The following is a 16,866-nucleotide window of genomic DNA, read 5'->3' as shown; positions in this document are numbered from 1 at the left end:
TCCATAGTTGCTGCTCCACTACCTGAAGTACAGGCAGGAGGCAGGGGTAAGCACTGCTCTTTTTATTTACTGGTTGGTTTGAGGTAGGGTCTCACTATGCAGCCCTGGCTGACCTGAAATTCCCAGTGTAGACCAGGCTGACCTCAAGCTCACAGAGATCCACTTCTGCTTCTCAAGTGCTGGGATTAAAGGTGTATACCACCAGGACCACCATGAACACTACTCTTTTTTTTTTTAAAGATTTATTTATTTATTACATATACACCAGATTGAATTGTAGATGGTTGTGAGCCACCATGTGGTTGCTGGGAATTGAACTCAAGACCTCTGGAAGAGCAGTCAGTGCTCTTAACCTCTGAGCCATCTCTCCAGCCCCTATGAACACTACTCTTAAACGCAGTTGCTCTGTAGGCACTCAACCTAGTTCTACTACTTTGACCAAAAATTCTCCAACTCATTAGAAAATTGCCTTCAGTTGAAAATTGTCTCTAAATGCTGTAGAAAATATTACCCACTGTCTTCCTTGGACTATAACCTATTAGCACAGACTCTGGCATTTAAAAGAGGTATAAAGCATTCTATTCAGTTGAGGCCCCTCTTAAATGACCCATAGGGAGAAAATACATTGAACAAAGCCTAGGAAACCTCTTACCTTTAAACACACATGCAGAACAGGGTAACTGTCAAATATCTAGACAGGAGAAAGACAAGAAACCAAAACTGAGGTCGATTTCTTTGAGTATTCCAGCCTGTCCCCCTAAGTCCAGCATAGTTGTAAGTGATACAGAAAATTCTAAAGTGAAGAAGGCATGTGAAAATAGAAAATCAATAACAATACAAAAACTCCCATAACAAGTCCAAGAAAAGCAAGGAAGGAGCAAAGGGGATCAAGAAATTATTCAAAGTGGGGATGTTGAGAAGGTAGAGGGCTGGCACTTTGATCTGAACCCTTAAGACCTTATGAGATGGAGGAGAGGAGAGGGAATGACATTTTAAGCCTGCTCATAATCCAACAGTAGAGAAAACCATGCTTGAAGGACAACAACGGCAATCAGAGCCGGAAGTGTACTCAGAGGATCCAAGGCAAGGTGGGAGAAAATGGGACAATGACAGGTAGCAAATACTGTGACACAGGCAAAAAGAAAAAAGGAGGGAAACACATGGTAGCCAGGAGTCATCTAGAATGAGTAGAGGTTCACAGAAGGGAAGAAACACCCAAGGAAGGGTGAGGAAAACAGCAAGTAGTTGATTGCGGAAAGCAGAGCCCTCCTGTCAGGTCAGGCTTGGCTGGGGAGGCAGGCCAGGACCCCCCATACTTTCATCAGATTGATGAGGATACTGAAGTCTCGAACAGCCATGTTCCAATACAGCAGCTTCTCTTCATGAACCTGGGGACAGCCAAACACAGGCCTCTGAGTCACAGTCCAATACTTCTATTACCCTTCCACTAATACAGTTTGTCCATTGTCCCTTCTGAAGAGCTATGGCAACAGTGTATTCAGCAGCAGGTTCACATACACTGTTTCAATCAGATCACCTCACAGAAAACCAGCTTCTGCTGGCTTCTGGTTCTCTTGGTAGCCCCTGTCTACCTCAGCTCTGACTGGGAGGCTGCCAAGACCCATAGCATCTCAAACAGGCTTGGTGTTCTTTAAGCCAGGTGGGAAGTGGCAAACTCAGCAGAAGCAAGGGGAAACAGAGTTCAAGTCTCACCTCCAACTGGAGGGAAAAGAAATCAAATCAGAAGCTTGTTAGAAGAACTCCTAGATCTTGGTAATGAAAGGAAACAGCCTAGGAGAAACTCTATACCCAAGAGATAAAAGAATCACCAATGCCCATGTAATCAAAGGCCATTTCTTTTTGAGGGGAATGCCTGAACCACCTGCTGTGAATCTGTTGCTGTGCCAGCCTGAAGACTTTTCACTGTCTTCTCGAGTTCAGCCATCATCACACGGAAGAAAATGACAAAGGTGTGCCTATAAGGAGGGGAAAGGTATGAATACCCACATGATGCACTGTTTACAAAAAGCTTCTAGAAGCTCCCTGTAGGAAGAAGTCAGGAGGGCAACAGTCATTTACACCTCTGTCTCTGAATGTTTTTTCAATAAGGTCCACTGAAAGAGGGGAATGGAAAAAATTAAAAATGAGTCCAGGGGCTGGGATGTAGTTCAATAAGAGTGCATGTCTACCCTACCATGCACTGGGTTCAGCACACAGGAGGAGGACACACATGCCTGCAATCCAAGCACTAAAGAGGAAGCGAAGACAAGAGAATTGGAAGGGTCAGGTCATCCTTAATTACACAGGGAGACTGAGGGTAGCCTAGACTAGATGAGATGAGCAAGAGAAAGAGAAAGAGAGAGTGAGCACACATACGGAAGCCCAAGCCAAAGCAAATGGCCTAGGAGACAGTAGAGTTAGCTTGGAAAATTGATACCATGATACAGGATGCAGCAGCAGTGAAATGGCAAGGGAAGCCAAGTATAAGCTGTGGCTTTGTGTTCCCTTCACTGACTGTAAGCAGGAGAAATTCCTTTTTTAAAAAATTATTTTTATTTTTTATTATTTTTACATTCCAACCCCAGTTCCCCCTCCCTCCCCCTCTCACTCCTCCCTACCTTCCTCTATCTCACCCCTATCTACTCCTCAGAGGGGATAGGGCCTCCCTTGGGGAGTCACCAAAGTCTGGGATACCAAGTTGAGGCGAGAACAAGCCCCTCCTCCCAAACCAGGCAGGACAAGGTATCCCACCATAAATAATGGGTTCCAAAAAGTCAGGAGAAATTCTTTCTAACCTCCATTTTCCTCAAGAGTAAAACAGTGGTAATAGGCCAGGCAGAAGTGACACACGCCTTTGATCCCAGCACTTGTGAGGAGGAGGCAGGTGGATCTCTGAGTCTGAGGCCATCCTGGTCTACAGAGCAAGTTCCAGGATAGGCTCCAAAGCTACACAGAGAAACCCTGTCTCAAAAAACAAACAAACAACAACAGCAAAACCAGTGATAATGATGCCTTTACCTCACAGGAATTAAGAACAAATAAGATGAAGATGTTTGATAAACTGGAACAACTATCCAAGTAAAAGATAACTACTGATACTGCAAGACACAAAACTACCAGGTACAAATCAACTGTTTTTCAAGGTGGTTAAAGTATTACAAAGCTGGCCTTAAGTTAGTCTTATTTTTATTAATTTTGGTGTGTTGGGAGTTGAACTCAAGCCTCCTACATGCTAAATATGCACTCTCAGTGGCTACAACCTTACTTAGCACAAGTCAATTTAAAGGGTAAAAGCACAACAGTAGTTCCTTATCTGTGAAAACTGGTAGTGATACTACACTCCTTCATGAGATCCTTTTTTATACTCCGTGAATGGTTTAAACCTGAAATACCTCCACAGGCTCATGATTTCACATGTTCCCTAGCTAGCCTATGGCGCTACTGTGAAGGATGTTTAGAGCCTTTGGGAAGTAGACCTGGCTGGTGGAGTGGGCAGGCTTTAAGGTATCACCTGATCCTGATTCTGGCCTGTTTACTCGAGTTCCTGTTTGAATCATGTGAATAAGCTGCATCCTCACACTCTTGACACTGATGATGGAGCAGATCCGACTCCATACTTAGCTGTCACAGTTCACTGAAACTGTGGCCTAAAATAAATCCTTCCCCTCTGAGATTTTAGAAAGTAATGATTACACCCAGATTGAGGGCTCTTGGAAAGAATCCCCATTAAGTGGGAGAGTTGACCCTATAGATGAGAATCAGATGGAGAACAGTAGAGCAAGAACTCCCTTACCTGGTCAACGTAGGAAATGTCGAGGAAGATGCATCTTTCGGAGCATTGACCAATTCTGGGACACCAACACCAGCGATCTCCTCTATGGCCTTGAGAACATTGTCTGTGTGCTCCAGGTAGATGCTTTACAAAGTGTCAGAAGAGCAGGAACACACATTATAGGGTTTCTATCTACCAGGCATCCTGGCTACCCTGTGAGAACCTCCCTGAGTCCTGCCTCTCCTCACCAGGTGCACAATGGAGGCAAATGACCAGGAACCCAAGCAAATCTGCCCTCTTTGAAGCTCATTTTCTCAGGAGTCCTGTCAGTGGTGGAAAGCTGACTAACACAGTAACCATCTGTAATTATATTCAGCATCTACTAGTACTCTGGAAATCCATGAAGGAAAGAATGAAAAAGCAACCGTCAATAACTTATTGTTAGAACCAGATCAGATGGAGAGTGGTCAATTTCCAACAAAAAGTTACAAAGTTGCAGAAGTTCAAGACAAGGAGGTAAGCCTGGTGGTACAGGCCTGTAGTTTCAGTCACTTGGGCGGCTAGAGTCAAGAGGCTCCCAAGTTCAAGGCCAGCTTGGGATACGGAATGAGTTCAAAGGCAACTCCCTAGTCTGTGTCTGTCTGTCTCTCTCTCTCTCTCTCACACACACACACACACAGAAAGAGAAAGGGAAATTCAAGATATGCTACAGGAACTCAGGTAACTCAGGTTAAGTATGTTAGAATATGAGCACTAGTAAATACACATCACCAACAATAATAAACTTTTTTTTTAAAGGTTTATTTCTGTTTTATGTGCATTGGTGTTTTGCCTACGTGTATGTGTGTATGAGCATGCCAGATGCCCTGGAACTAAAGTTACAGACAGTTGTGAATTCCATGTATGTGTTGGGAACTGAACCCAGGTTCTCTGGAAGAATAGTCAGTGCTTTTAATTGCTGAGCCACCTCTCCAGCCCCAATAATAAACTTTTTGAAAGTCAGTTGTTTTTTTCCATGAGATACTGCCATGTATTAAGTTTTCAAATAATTTCTGATGTTCACTGTTTTTGGAGAAAGGATAGCTCTCTCCATCTAGCTCTGGCTGTACTGCTGACACTCACTTTGTTTTTCACAATATGGTTTCTTGGTATAGGCCTGGATGTTCTGGAACTCCCTCTGTAGACCAGGCTGGCCTCAAACTCAGAGATCCACCTGCCTCTGCCTCCTGAGTGCTGGGATTAAAGGTGTGCACCACCACTTCCTTGCATGACATTTACTTTTTAAAAAAATATGTATTTATTTATTTTGGTTTTTCCGAGACAGGGTTTCTCTGTATTGTTTTGGAGGCTGTCCTGGAACTCCCTCTGTAGACCAGGCTGGCCTCAAACTCACAGAGATCTGCCTGCCTCTGCCTCCCGAGTGCTGGGACTAAAGGTGTACGCCACCAACGCCCGGCTAAAAATATTTATTTATTATGCATAGTTTTTTATCTGTGTACATGCTTGTATGCCAGGAGAAGGCATCATATCTCATTATAGATGGTTATGAACCACCATGTGGTTGCTGGAATTGAACGCAGGATCTCCATTTGGAAGAACATGCAGTGCTCTTAACCTCTGAGCTATCTCTCCAGCCCCTGACATTCACTTTTAATAATAACAAAGATTCTAGCTAGGTGGTGGCGGCGGAGGTGGCAGTACACACCTTTAAATCCAGCAATTGGAGGGCAGAGGCAGGCAGATCTCTGAGTTTGAGGCCAGCCTGGCTTACAAAGTGAGTTTCAGGACAGCCAGGGCTGTTATATAGAAAAACCCTGTCTTGGCTAGGTGGTAGTGGCGCACTTCTTTAATCCCAGCACTCGGGAGGCAGAGGCAGGCGGATCTCTGTTGAGTTCAAGGCCGGGCTGGACTGACAGCCTCCAAAACAAAACAGAGAAACCCTGTCTCCTAAAAAAAAAAGAAAAAGAAAGAAAGAAAAACCCTGTCTCAAAACAAAACAAAAAAACCCCAACAAACTAAAAGATTCTAAATCTTGTCTAGAACTGGGAGTAAATAAAAATTTCAATTAGAAACACAGGTAAGGGCTAGAGAGATGGCTCAGCAGTTAAGAACACACTGACTGTTCTTCCATAGGACTCAGGTTCAATTCTCAGCACTTATTGGCTTCCAAACAACCGAAGCTCCAGTTCCAGAGAATATGATGCAGGCAAAACATGTTAATAAGTTAATGAAATGGAAACACAAAGAGCCAGATGGATGTTGCACATCTGTAACCACAGCACTCAGGAGGTGTAGGCAGAAGGAACAAAAGTTCAAGGCTATCCTCAGCTACACAGTGAGTTCACCTCAACAAGCCAAAATAAATAAGTATATATAGACAAATAAATGAAGAAAGAACTATGCTTAGACACCCTGGAAGTATGTCTTAGACAAGATGGGCAGTAGGTGTATTTGACTCACTATTAACAAGGAAGGACACAACTGCACACTACTCTGTTCTCTCTAATTGGACTGTCAAGAACAAATTAGCTGACACAGCCAGCAGACGGAAAGCATTTTAGGATCCAAACTCCAAACTATGTTCATTTTAAACCATCATTTGCTCTCAAGTTCCCCTAACAGAGGTCATGACTCAGTCCCTAACCAGATGAGAGATCCCAATAACAGCAAATGGAAAAATGCAATCTGGTTCCCTGGAAGAAAGTAAACACCCTACCAAAGCAAATCATGCAGGTGGTCATTAAAATTGGTGTTCTTCTCTTTTTCCCCGTGAGGCCATGCACGACAGAGCAGTTGTTTGGCCAGGGAGGCTGTTGGAAAACAAGACAAAAAGCATTTCATTCAAGATACATCAACCTTATTCTTTTTTAAATACAGTTTTTTAAAGATTTATTTTATTCATATGAGTGATTTGCCTACATGTGCACCTTCATGTGCATGCATGCCTGGTGCCTGAGGAAGTAGTAGCCTCCATGTGGGTGCTGGGAATTGAAACCAGGTCCTTTGAAGAGAAACAAATGCTCTTAACCACTGAGCCAACCCTCCAGCCCGGCCCTCATCCTTTTAAAAATTACATTTAGAAACACAATTGTTAGCTCAGTGTAATTGATCATAACTACAATCCAATACTTGTGAGACTGAGGCAGGAAAACTATTGGGGCTTCAGAGGAGACACTGCCACCCATCTCCTCCAAATTCACTGACAAAATTATATGAATTAATAGGGTACAGTATGACATGTCAACATATGTCTAGTGTTTAATGATTAGATAAGCACACTCTTATCTTTCATATGTTGAAGGAAGATTATTGATCAAAAGGACTATTTTTTTTTATTTTAAGGTGTGTTTTAAAAAGGTTTAAAAAAAGAATTTTGTGTGTGTGTTTATCTATGCGTGGTATGTACATGTGAGTCCAGGTGCTTGCAGAGGGCAGAAGAGGACATTGGATCTTTGAAGGTGGAATGACATGCAGTTGTGAGCTGCCTGACGTGGATGCTGAGAATTCAATTGAGGTCTTTGTTGACAGAAGTAAACATTCTTAACTATGGAGCCATCTCAGCCCCAAATTATTATTTTAAATTTAAGTTTTTGGCAATTTTGTTTTTAGGGCAGGTGTCTTGTGTGGGTAACTCAGTTGTTTAAGGGCTTGTCTAGTATACACAAAGCTCTAGGATCTATCCCCAGCACCAAAGTAAAAGTAGGCATAGTAGCATATGCATGTAATATCAGCACTTAGGAACAGAGCTAGGAGGATCAGAAGTTGAAGATCATCTTTAGGATGATCATAGCAAGTCTGAGCCAGTCCAAGCTTCAAGAGACCATTTCTTAAAAAAAATAAAAAATTCTCATTGTATAGCATATACTAGTCTGAAACTCACAACTCTCCTTCAGCCTTCTGAGTACTGGAATTATAGGCAGATGGTATCAGCCCTGGCCTAGCAAGCAACTATTTAAAAAAATAATTTGTTCCTGTTCTATGAACCCAACTGCCATAAACAAAACCATTTGTCTAAGACTTAAGTGTACCATACTTAATGGTCCTGTCTGAAAGCACAAAAAAACATGGTCACCTCTTTTAGATCAAACCTTACTCTATTAATATAGGAAAAGATTTCTTTCAGTTTTAATCTTACTTTCTGTTGTGCCAAAATTGGAAAAAATAACTAGTGATTTGCATTCCAAGGGCTAGGATAAAGAATACTTAAAGAGAAGGTCCCAAGTTACCAGCCCCTAGGGTGGCATGGTGATATACACCTGTACTACCAGAACTAGGGAGGCCAAGTCAGGAAGATCTGGAGTTCAAAGTCAACTTGACTACATAGTAAGATCTCAAAAATAGGGAGAGGGTAGAAGGAAAGTATAATTCTAGTACTTCAGAGTAAGAGGAAGGGATGATTATTTCAAGTCCTAGCTTAGCCTGGTCTACATAGAGTTCCAATGTAGCTAGAAATACATAGGAAAACTTTGTCTTAAAAAGTCAGCCAAGCCGGGCGTTGGTGGCGCACGCCTTTAATCCCAGCACTCAGGAAGCAGAGGCAGGCGGATCTCTGTGAGTTCGAGGCCAGCCTGGTCTACAGAGTGAGTTCCAGAACAGCCTCCAAAACAATACAGAGAAACCCTGTCTCGAAAACCCCCCACAAAAAAAAAAGTCAGCCAGGTAGTGGTGGTATACACCTTTAAACCCAATGACCACTTCTGGTCTCCAATACATATGACATACATGCAGATAAAACACTCATACACATAAAATAAAAACAAAATAAATAAATCTTTAAAAAGGAGAAAACTGTATAATCAATTAATCTAACTAAAGTTACACTAAGCAGTGACTAGTCCTGTCGGAGAAAATGGACTCTTTGGTGAAAAAAAGGGGACACTCCCATGGTTTTGTGGGATTTACATGTAAAATGGCTCAAAGTTCTAGGAAACACCAAATTTAGATGTGTAAGATAATAATTCTATTAATATGCCCCTTGCCCCCCAGAAGGGAACTGGACCATCACCAAGTTTTTCTTTCTTCTGGGTAGGTGCAGCAGACTTCCCCAGAAGGGCCATCAGCAGTCTGAGGAGATAAAGACCACACTGGAAATTGGGGATGCAGTGGTGGAAATTTTGCAAGTAACTGAAGCTCTGGCTGTAAAGAAGCAGGAAACAAAAGAACAGATACATCATCACATGATATGCATGCAAAATGTCTTTACATGCACCTAAGTCTCCCAAGAAATTTACTATTGTTTAATTATGTGTATATGTTGGATACCCTGGAGCTGAAGTTAGATGGTTATAATCTGTCAGATGTGGGTTCTGGGATTTGAACTTTGGTATTTTGTAAGAGCAGCAAGTACTCTTAACTACTAAGACATCTCTCCAGTTCCCAACTATTTGGGATGTTATGGGGTTGAGGAAGATCTCATGAAGACTAGGCTGGCCTTGAACTCACAACAATGAGATGAGGGTTGACAGGATGGGATGGGATGAGATAGGACCGGCAATTAATATCAATTTGTTGCTCCCTACATACCCAACAATGGTAGAAGACAGAGTAGGTCCTTAACTAATCCAGAGTTGGCTAAGAGTAGGGAGTAGTGGCACACGCCTGTAATTCCACCAGTTAAGAGACTAAGACAGGAGAATGGAGAATTTGAGGCCAGCCTAGGATACATAGTGTGACCCTGCTTCAAAAAAATCAAAATGAGGGTCTGGAGAGACAGCTAAACACTTCCGAACACTTACTGCTCTCAGCCACACACACACCAAACAAATAAGTAAAATAGGGCTTGGTGTGGTGTTGCCTGGCATTAATTCCAGCACTTAGGAGGCAGAGGCAGGTGGATCTCTGTGAGTTTGAGGACAGTTCAGTGCACATCATGAGTTCCAGGCCAACAGAGTTATATAATGAGACCCAGCCTCCAAAAAAAAAACCTTTAAAACATGAAAAAATATATATGTTAAGGGAAAGTGACTGAAAAGTATAGATTTTGTTTATAATTAACAGCAAATGTTTTCCAAATCAAGTTCTGCCAATATACTAGGATGCAGTCTGACCCACCTGATCAGCTCCTCCAAGGGCTGTTTCTGTTCTGTCTGTTTTAGCCGGCTTGTGAGGACCTCCAGGGCTGAGTGCAGGAGGTGATCATTTGAATGGTGAGTAAATCCTTTCCTAAAGCCAAGTCAGAAACACTGGTTCAGCTTGTCTCAGGAAGATTACTTGGGTAATACCCAAGAGTCCTGAGCCTCTCTCTACCTAGGTCAGTTAATCAACAGTTTGAAGCATGAAATTCCGTCACAGATCTACATTAGACTAGAAACTGAAGCAAAGGAGGATGTGGTAGCACATGCCAGCACGTTTGCACATGGAAGACTGGGGCAGGAGGACTCTATGTAGCTAGCTACTACCCACTGTGAGTTCCAGGCTGGTCTGAGGTATTTAGTAAGATTCTGTTTCAAAACAACAACAAAAGGAAACTTAAGCCAGGTAGTAGGGTGCACACCTTTAGTCCCAGCACTCAGGAGGCAGAGGTAGGCAAAGCTCCAAGTTAGAGGCCAACCTTATTTACAGAGAGTTCCAGGACATTCAGGACTACATAGAGAAACCCTGTCTCAAACAAACAAACAAACAAACAAACACCCAAACAAACAAATGAACAAAAAAAAATCCTACCATACAAAAAAAACCAAACAAACCAAAAAACAAAAAATAAAGTACCAAAAAGCTGTTGAAGTTCACTTTCTTATGGGTCTAGCAATGCCCACAAGTTTGTTTTCCAAGAGCCACAGGGTTTTCTTTAGTCTGTACATCTCAGTGTTCTCTAAAACGCAGGGCTGATTTTGTCAAATTACTAAGTGTCCAGTCTCATAGGATTCAATACAGAAATGCTGTATCTGCTCTTGGCGTTAATAAGCCAAGTCTTGAGGATTCTCTCTCAGAATTTTCTTACTGCTACCCTTTCCTTTCCTAACCAAGACTGTATCTCCAGGTCAGGCCCTTATCATTCATCTGCAGAGCATACAATAGTGTTGACCTTTTTTGTTTCTTTCCTTTCCCAAACTATCAGGCAGACTACCGCCAAAAAGATTTTCCTCAAAAGAAATGTAATAATTCAATTTTTATTACTATTATGACTATGATGCCAAAATTGCTTTCCTAAAAAATATTTAAAAACTGTAGAGCTGGCTCAGTGGTCAAGCATCTGGCTGTTCTTTCAGAGGATGTGAGCTGCATTTCCAGCACCACAAGGTGGCTCAGTCACGTGGTACTCGAGTTTCTGTGCACTCTTCCAACTTCCTTTACTCCTGTATGCTCATTGTACATACACAAGACAAACACTAAAGACTAAAAAAAAAGATTTAAATTTTTTAATTACTAAGAATCTGTATAATTGGATCCCTACATCTTCTCTAGCAACAGCTTCCTTTTCTTTCATGTATTTTGTGTGCATATGCATGCTCATGTGTGTGTATGTGTATGTGTGCATGGGTGTATGCATTTCCTTAATAATGAACACCCTTTCTGTGTTTACCATAAAAAAAATCTCCTTGATGAACTATCAATACAAATCTTTCATCAGGCATTGCTTTTTAAGTACTGAGGTTATAAAAATGACTGACAACTGCCCATGTGGAGAATATTAGAGTCTAACAGGGAAGAAAAATAAATAAGCAATTTTAACAAAATGTGTGACGTTATACTAGAAGAGAATGCCGGAATGTTAGAAGGGAGCTGAGGGCAAGGTTGGTTGGTTTACCTAGTAAGGTTAGGGAAGACACCTAGAAACTGAAACAATTCAGTAAGAAGAGGTATGGGTCAAATAGCCAAGGATTCTGTAGAAGGAGGCATATCTGAAGGGTTTCAGGTGAAAGCCAAGTAGAGTGCTGAGTGAACTCAGTCTACCTGCAGGCAGAGTGAGACAATGTGTACAAGAGCAAGACAACAGGAGGCGGAAAAAGCCAGACCAAAGGGTTAAAGTCAGAGAAGACTAACAGCCATCAGAGCTCACAACTAGGACAAGATCGCATTAGGTTTGTGTTGGAAAGACTGCTGTGATCTTGTGTAGAGAGTGGACTGAAGCAGGACATCTAGAGATGGACAGAAAGGCCAATTGTGGAAATAGTCAGATACGATGGAAGGCTGGAAGCAGAAGGAGATGTCTATCTAGACGATACAATCAATAGAATTTAGGGTTACATGTGGGAAGGAGTGGAAAGTAGGAGGCAAATGAATAACTCCTGGGTTTTGGCACAAAAAACTGATAATGCCATTTCCAAGTGAGGCAAATCTGGAGGAAGAGTGATATTATGCTCCAATCTGGATGTGATGAGTCTGAGGTGGCAATGACACATCTAAGGGGGTGTGGAGTAGGCAGTTGGATACAATTTTGCCAATGGCTTGGAAGATAACATTTAGCATAAATTTAAGCTTGGGTAAAATTTTCCAGAAAACATGTTCAAAGAGGACAGATGGGATAAGGCATAACTTATGAAACAGAAATATTTAGGGGCATGCTTTTATTTCCACTTTCACCCAAGCTACGCCTCTAACTCTTTATCCCCCTGAAAACCAACTCCTGGGGCCAGTGGGATGCTCAGCAGGGAAAGGCCCTTGATGCCAAGCCTGACACAACCTGACTTTGATCCCTTGGACTCTCTTGGTGGAAGGAGAACACATTATTGCCCACACACACACACACACACACACAATAAAATGTAAAGAAGAGGGGTGGGACAGAAGAGATGACTCAATGGTTAGAGCATGCACTGCTCTTGCAGACAGCCTGAGTTTGGTTCCCAGCACCCACACAGGGCTGCTCTCAACTACATGCAATTACAGTTCCAGGAGATCCCACACTTACTTCTGGCCTTTGAGGGCACAGACACATATACACATAAAATTTTTAAATTATTTATTTATTACATGCACAGTATTCTGCTTGCATGTATGTCTGCATGCCAGAAGAGGGAACCAGATTTATTATAGATGGTTGTGAGCCACCATGTGGTTGCTGGAATTTGAACTCAGGACCTTTGGAAGAACAAGCAGTGCTCTTAACTGCTGAGCCATCTCTCCAGCCCCTATACACATAATTTTTAAAACGTAAAAAATAAAACAAAAAGGTCTGAATAAGGGGGGCGAGGGGATGTAACTCAGTTGGTAGAGTGTTTGCCTACCACGCATAAAGTCCTAGGTTTCATTCCCAAGCCATATAAAAACCAGGTATGGCGGTACAGGCTTGTAATACTAGTACTCAGGAGGCAGAGAAGAATGATCAAAAGTTAAAGACCAGCCTCAACTACAGAGCAAGTTCAAGGTCAGTATCTTTGAGATCCTGCTTTAAAAAGCCCTATCAAGTGCCACTGCTTCCATTGTACCCTAAATATTCCAAAATCCAGTTCACACTGTGTTCACTCTTTTACCACACAATTTGACTTATTTACAATTACTTAAAAATAATTTAACAAATTAACAGTCTCTCTCTCTCTATTTTTGTTTCAAGACAGGGTTTTCTCTGTGTAGCTCTGGCTGTCCTGGAACTCAATTTTGTAGACCATGTTGGCCTCAAACACAGAGGTCTGACTGCCTCTGCCTCCTGAGTGCTGGTATTAAAGGTGTGTGCCACCACAACCCAGCTACCAGTCTCTTTTTATTAAGTAATAAAAACTATTTAAATTTTTAGATAGGGTGTATGTCTCTGTATTATTCAGTCTGGTTTCAAACCCCCACATGAGCTCAAGTGATCCTTCTGCTTCAGCCTTCCTCGTAGCTGGGTTATAGACATGTACCAGAGTGCTGGCTTCCCTAGTTATTACAGAATGCTTGCTACAAGAAACAGGAGTAAGAGATCCAAATTTATTATGTCACCTAATCCGTAAGCCTCATAATTTATAGAACTACCAAGTAACACTGGCTCCCTAAGACTCTTGGTTTTATAAGATCAAACAGTAAAGAACAAAGCACCTCAGTAAAGAGGGCTGGATCCATTTCCTTCGTCTCTCAGGGAAGGATCACAAGTGAAAACAAGTACACACTTATTTCCCTCTAGGACTTCCTCACTCACCAAGCAAAGAGTGTATGAAAGATTTGCAGCAGCTTCTGGTAGCAGGAAGACATGGTGTGCTGCTCCTGAGCACTCACGCTTGGCTTGTCATCCACACTGAGGTGTTCAGCTCCTAAGCTCTAAAAAGGAAAGAGATTTCAGTCTAGTTCCTCCTGCGATTGTTCTCGCGCCTCCTCAGCATTTCTCAGTTAAAAAGGAACTCTTGGCAATTACTTAACAGACCCACAAAACTAAGCCAGCCTGTAAGTTAATTTTTCTTTTCTTTTCTTTTTTTTTAAAGATTTATTTATTTCATATACAGTGTTCTGTCTGCACGCCAGAAGAGGGCACCAGATCTCATTATGGATGGCTGTGAGCCACCATGCGGTTGCTGGGAATTGAACTCAGGACCTCTGGAAGAGCAGTCAGTGCTCTTAACCTCTGAGCCATCTCTCCAGCCCTTGTTTTGCTTTTTTTGAGATAAGGTTTCTTTGTATAGTATTACAGTCTGTTCTGGAACTCACTCTGTAGATCAGGCTAGTCTTGAACTCATGAAGATCCACCTGCCTCTGCCTCCCAAGCACTGGGATCAAAGGCTTATGCCTCCACCACCTGTCAGTTTTTCTTTTCCCCCAGCCACCTCAACAGCTCCAAAGCCTACTTTCCTGCCACTCTGGACATTCTCCCACCATCTCTGAAGACTATGCTCAATTATGCAGTTGTTCTTAGACTTCTACTGATGACTCTGCCTGCTTTCCTGACCTCTAACTCAGAAGGTGTAAATCTCTTTTCCTCTTACCTCCTCCCGCTGGCATCTCCTCCCTGACCTGTGTATACATGGTAGCTTGCCTGCCTGTACTTACATGGTTTCTAGTCTTATAATAACACAGTCTTCTGACCTGGAAGTAGTTGTGGATGTTCTCCAGATGGTTACACATTGGGGTTAGCAGTTGAACAACACAATGAACAATGTCCTGGACAGATCTCTGATGAAGATGTGAGAATCCAATATTCCGGTTTCCTTTATTCTACAATAAACCTCAGAGTTATAAAGGGAAAACTGGATAAATTCTTTAAAAATAATCACTATTTAAGTGTTCAAAGTTGGGACTCCAGATAGGAGTAGATAGAAGATGTAATTTACTTACTTAAGATAATGTTATAACAAAGGGATAAAAATAATAGCAAAAGAAAAAAAAACTTCCTTTAGTTTTAAATACCTGAGAGAATGGATTTTGTACAGATAGAACAGAGTTTGATTAAAAAGTGCAGACATGAGGCTGGAGAGAATGGATTTTGTACAGATAGAACAGAGTTTGATTAAAAAGTGCAGACATGAGGCTGGAGAGATGGCTCAGCAGTTAAGAGTACTTGCTGTTCTTGAAGAGGACCCTGGTTTGTTTCTCAGCACCCATAGGGTGGCTCATAACTGTCTGTAACTCTAGTTCCAAGGGGATCTGATACCCCCTTCTGACCTCTGTGGGTATGATAATCATGTGGAACACACAGGTACACACAGGAAAAATACTTATACACATAAAATAAAAATAAATCTTTTTAAAAAAGTATAGACTTGCCAGGCATCGTGATGTATGCCTTTAATCTCAGGAGGGAGATGGAGGTAGAGGGATCAGAACTTCAAGGCAATTTTCAGCTACATAGTGAATTCATGTCCAGCCTTGAGTTACAGGAGACTGTCTCAAAGGACTGTCATAGCTAAAGAGTTTGGGCTCACACACACAGAACAAATGACATGCACATCCATATTTTACCATTTGCACCATCCAAGTACTTCCCCACACGCTATGTGCTTTTGTACCTTCTAATATACATCCGAGGCTCGGCCTCTCTAGGCAGCCAAGTTCTAAACTGAGTTTTACACACAGTGTTTGGGAGGCTATTAATACCAAACCTGAGGGCTACATATGAAGCTCACTGGTAGTCTAGTACTCAGAAAACCTTGGGTCTAAGCCTCAGAACTGCAGAAGAAAGGGAGACCTAAGTAAGAACAGGTGTCAAAGCATTTAGGACATTCGGAAATAAATTCCATGTCTAGGAAGCCTCAGTGTTTAAGTGTGTTAGGCTACACTACAGCCCAGCCTGTATAGGGCAAGCAACTATGATCTGGTAACAGGAATACCATCATGTTACCTAGGAAATCTACCAATAGGACCTGTTTGTTTCCAAGTTCTTTTTGTTTTTTGGTTTTTCGAGACAGGGTTGTTTTGGAGGCTGTTCTGGAAGTCGATTTTAGTCCAGGCTGGCCTCGAACTCACAGAGATCTGCCTGCCTCTGCCTCCTGAGTGCTGGGATTAAAAGCATACGCCACCACCGCCCAGCGTTGTTTCCAAGTTCTTTAAGCCCAGTCCTACACTTGTGTCTCTACCAACCTTGAGGAAACAGTGTCTTTTGGCAAAAGAAGGAGTCAGTATATTCTCTAACTTCTGGGAAAGATCTTCCAGCAAGAAAAGCAGTTCAGCGGGCCCAAGCTGTACAACTTCTGTAGCCTGTAACATAGAAGATGAAGACTAACTTAAATCAGGTCCTATTCACAGTACTTTTGGTGCATTTCATGTTCATCCCTTGGAGAAATGGATTTGATTAAAAAAAAGGAATAGAGGGCTAATCAAAGGCTCAGCAGACAAAGCACTTGCCACACAAGCACAAGGACTAGAGTCCAGGTCCCCAGAACCTGTGTAAGAGGTGGCAAGTACTTTACCCACTCAGTCAGCTCCCCAGATTCCTCAGTGGCCATATTTTCTTCTACTTTCTCAATACTGTTCACTGTGGTGAAGTATTATGTAAGAGATAGAATGGGTGAAAAGTACCACCCAGGTTGTTCATTTAGTACATATTTATGGAGAATCTTCTATAAGCAGATGATGAAAAAAAACCTAAAAATCAAAACAAAATGTGTGCTTGCACATGTGCATGGACACACACATTACTGACTCCATTCTGAAGGTGTCTACATTTTTACAGCTATTAGGTTAAAATCCATACCATTTTAAATATTTAGGCTGGAGAAATTCTATAATCTAGTGAAAACCCCTTCTCTGTG

At 42.0% G+C, this 16,866-nt stretch overlaps 1 protein-coding gene across 4 annotated transcripts in view; it reads right to left on the bottom strand.

Annotated features, from left to right (window-relative positions):
* The window catches only part of Fancd2 (FA complementation group D2), a 65,677-nt gene that overhangs the window by 7,606 nt on the left and 41,205 nt on the right, over nucleotides 1-16,866 (bottom strand). For all 4 annotated transcript variants that reach the window (XM_040737412.1, XM_040737411.1, XM_040737413.1 and 1 more), the window contains 10 exons: nucleotides 16,196-16,312; nucleotides 14,705-14,833; nucleotides 13,827-13,945; nucleotides 9,824-9,934; nucleotides 8,778-8,908; nucleotides 6,489-6,582; nucleotides 3,794-3,916; nucleotides 1,883-1,976; nucleotides 1,317-1,388; nucleotides 653-691 (listed from right to left, as the gene is read on the bottom strand). In XM_040737412.1, coding sequence (XP_040593346.1) covers nucleotides 653-691; nucleotides 1,317-1,388; nucleotides 1,883-1,976; nucleotides 3,794-3,916; nucleotides 6,489-6,582; nucleotides 8,778-8,908; nucleotides 9,824-9,934; nucleotides 13,827-13,945; nucleotides 14,705-14,833; nucleotides 16,196-16,312 — 1,029 coding nt within the window. The remainder of the gene's footprint in view (nucleotides 1-652; nucleotides 692-1,316; nucleotides 1,389-1,882; nucleotides 1,977-3,793; nucleotides 3,917-6,488; nucleotides 6,583-8,777; nucleotides 8,909-9,823; nucleotides 9,935-13,826; nucleotides 13,946-14,704; nucleotides 14,834-16,195; nucleotides 16,313-16,866) is intronic.

The sequence above is a fragment of the Mesocricetus auratus genome, unplaced genomic scaffold, assembly GCF_017639785.1.
Source record: "Mesocricetus auratus isolate SY011 unplaced genomic scaffold, BCM_Maur_2.0 Super-Scaffold_100676, whole genome shotgun sequence".
In the NCBI taxonomy this organism is placed as follows: Eukaryota; Metazoa; Chordata; class Mammalia; order Rodentia; family Cricetidae; genus Mesocricetus; species Mesocricetus auratus.
This window is presented reverse-complemented; position numbering and strand designations above follow the sequence as displayed.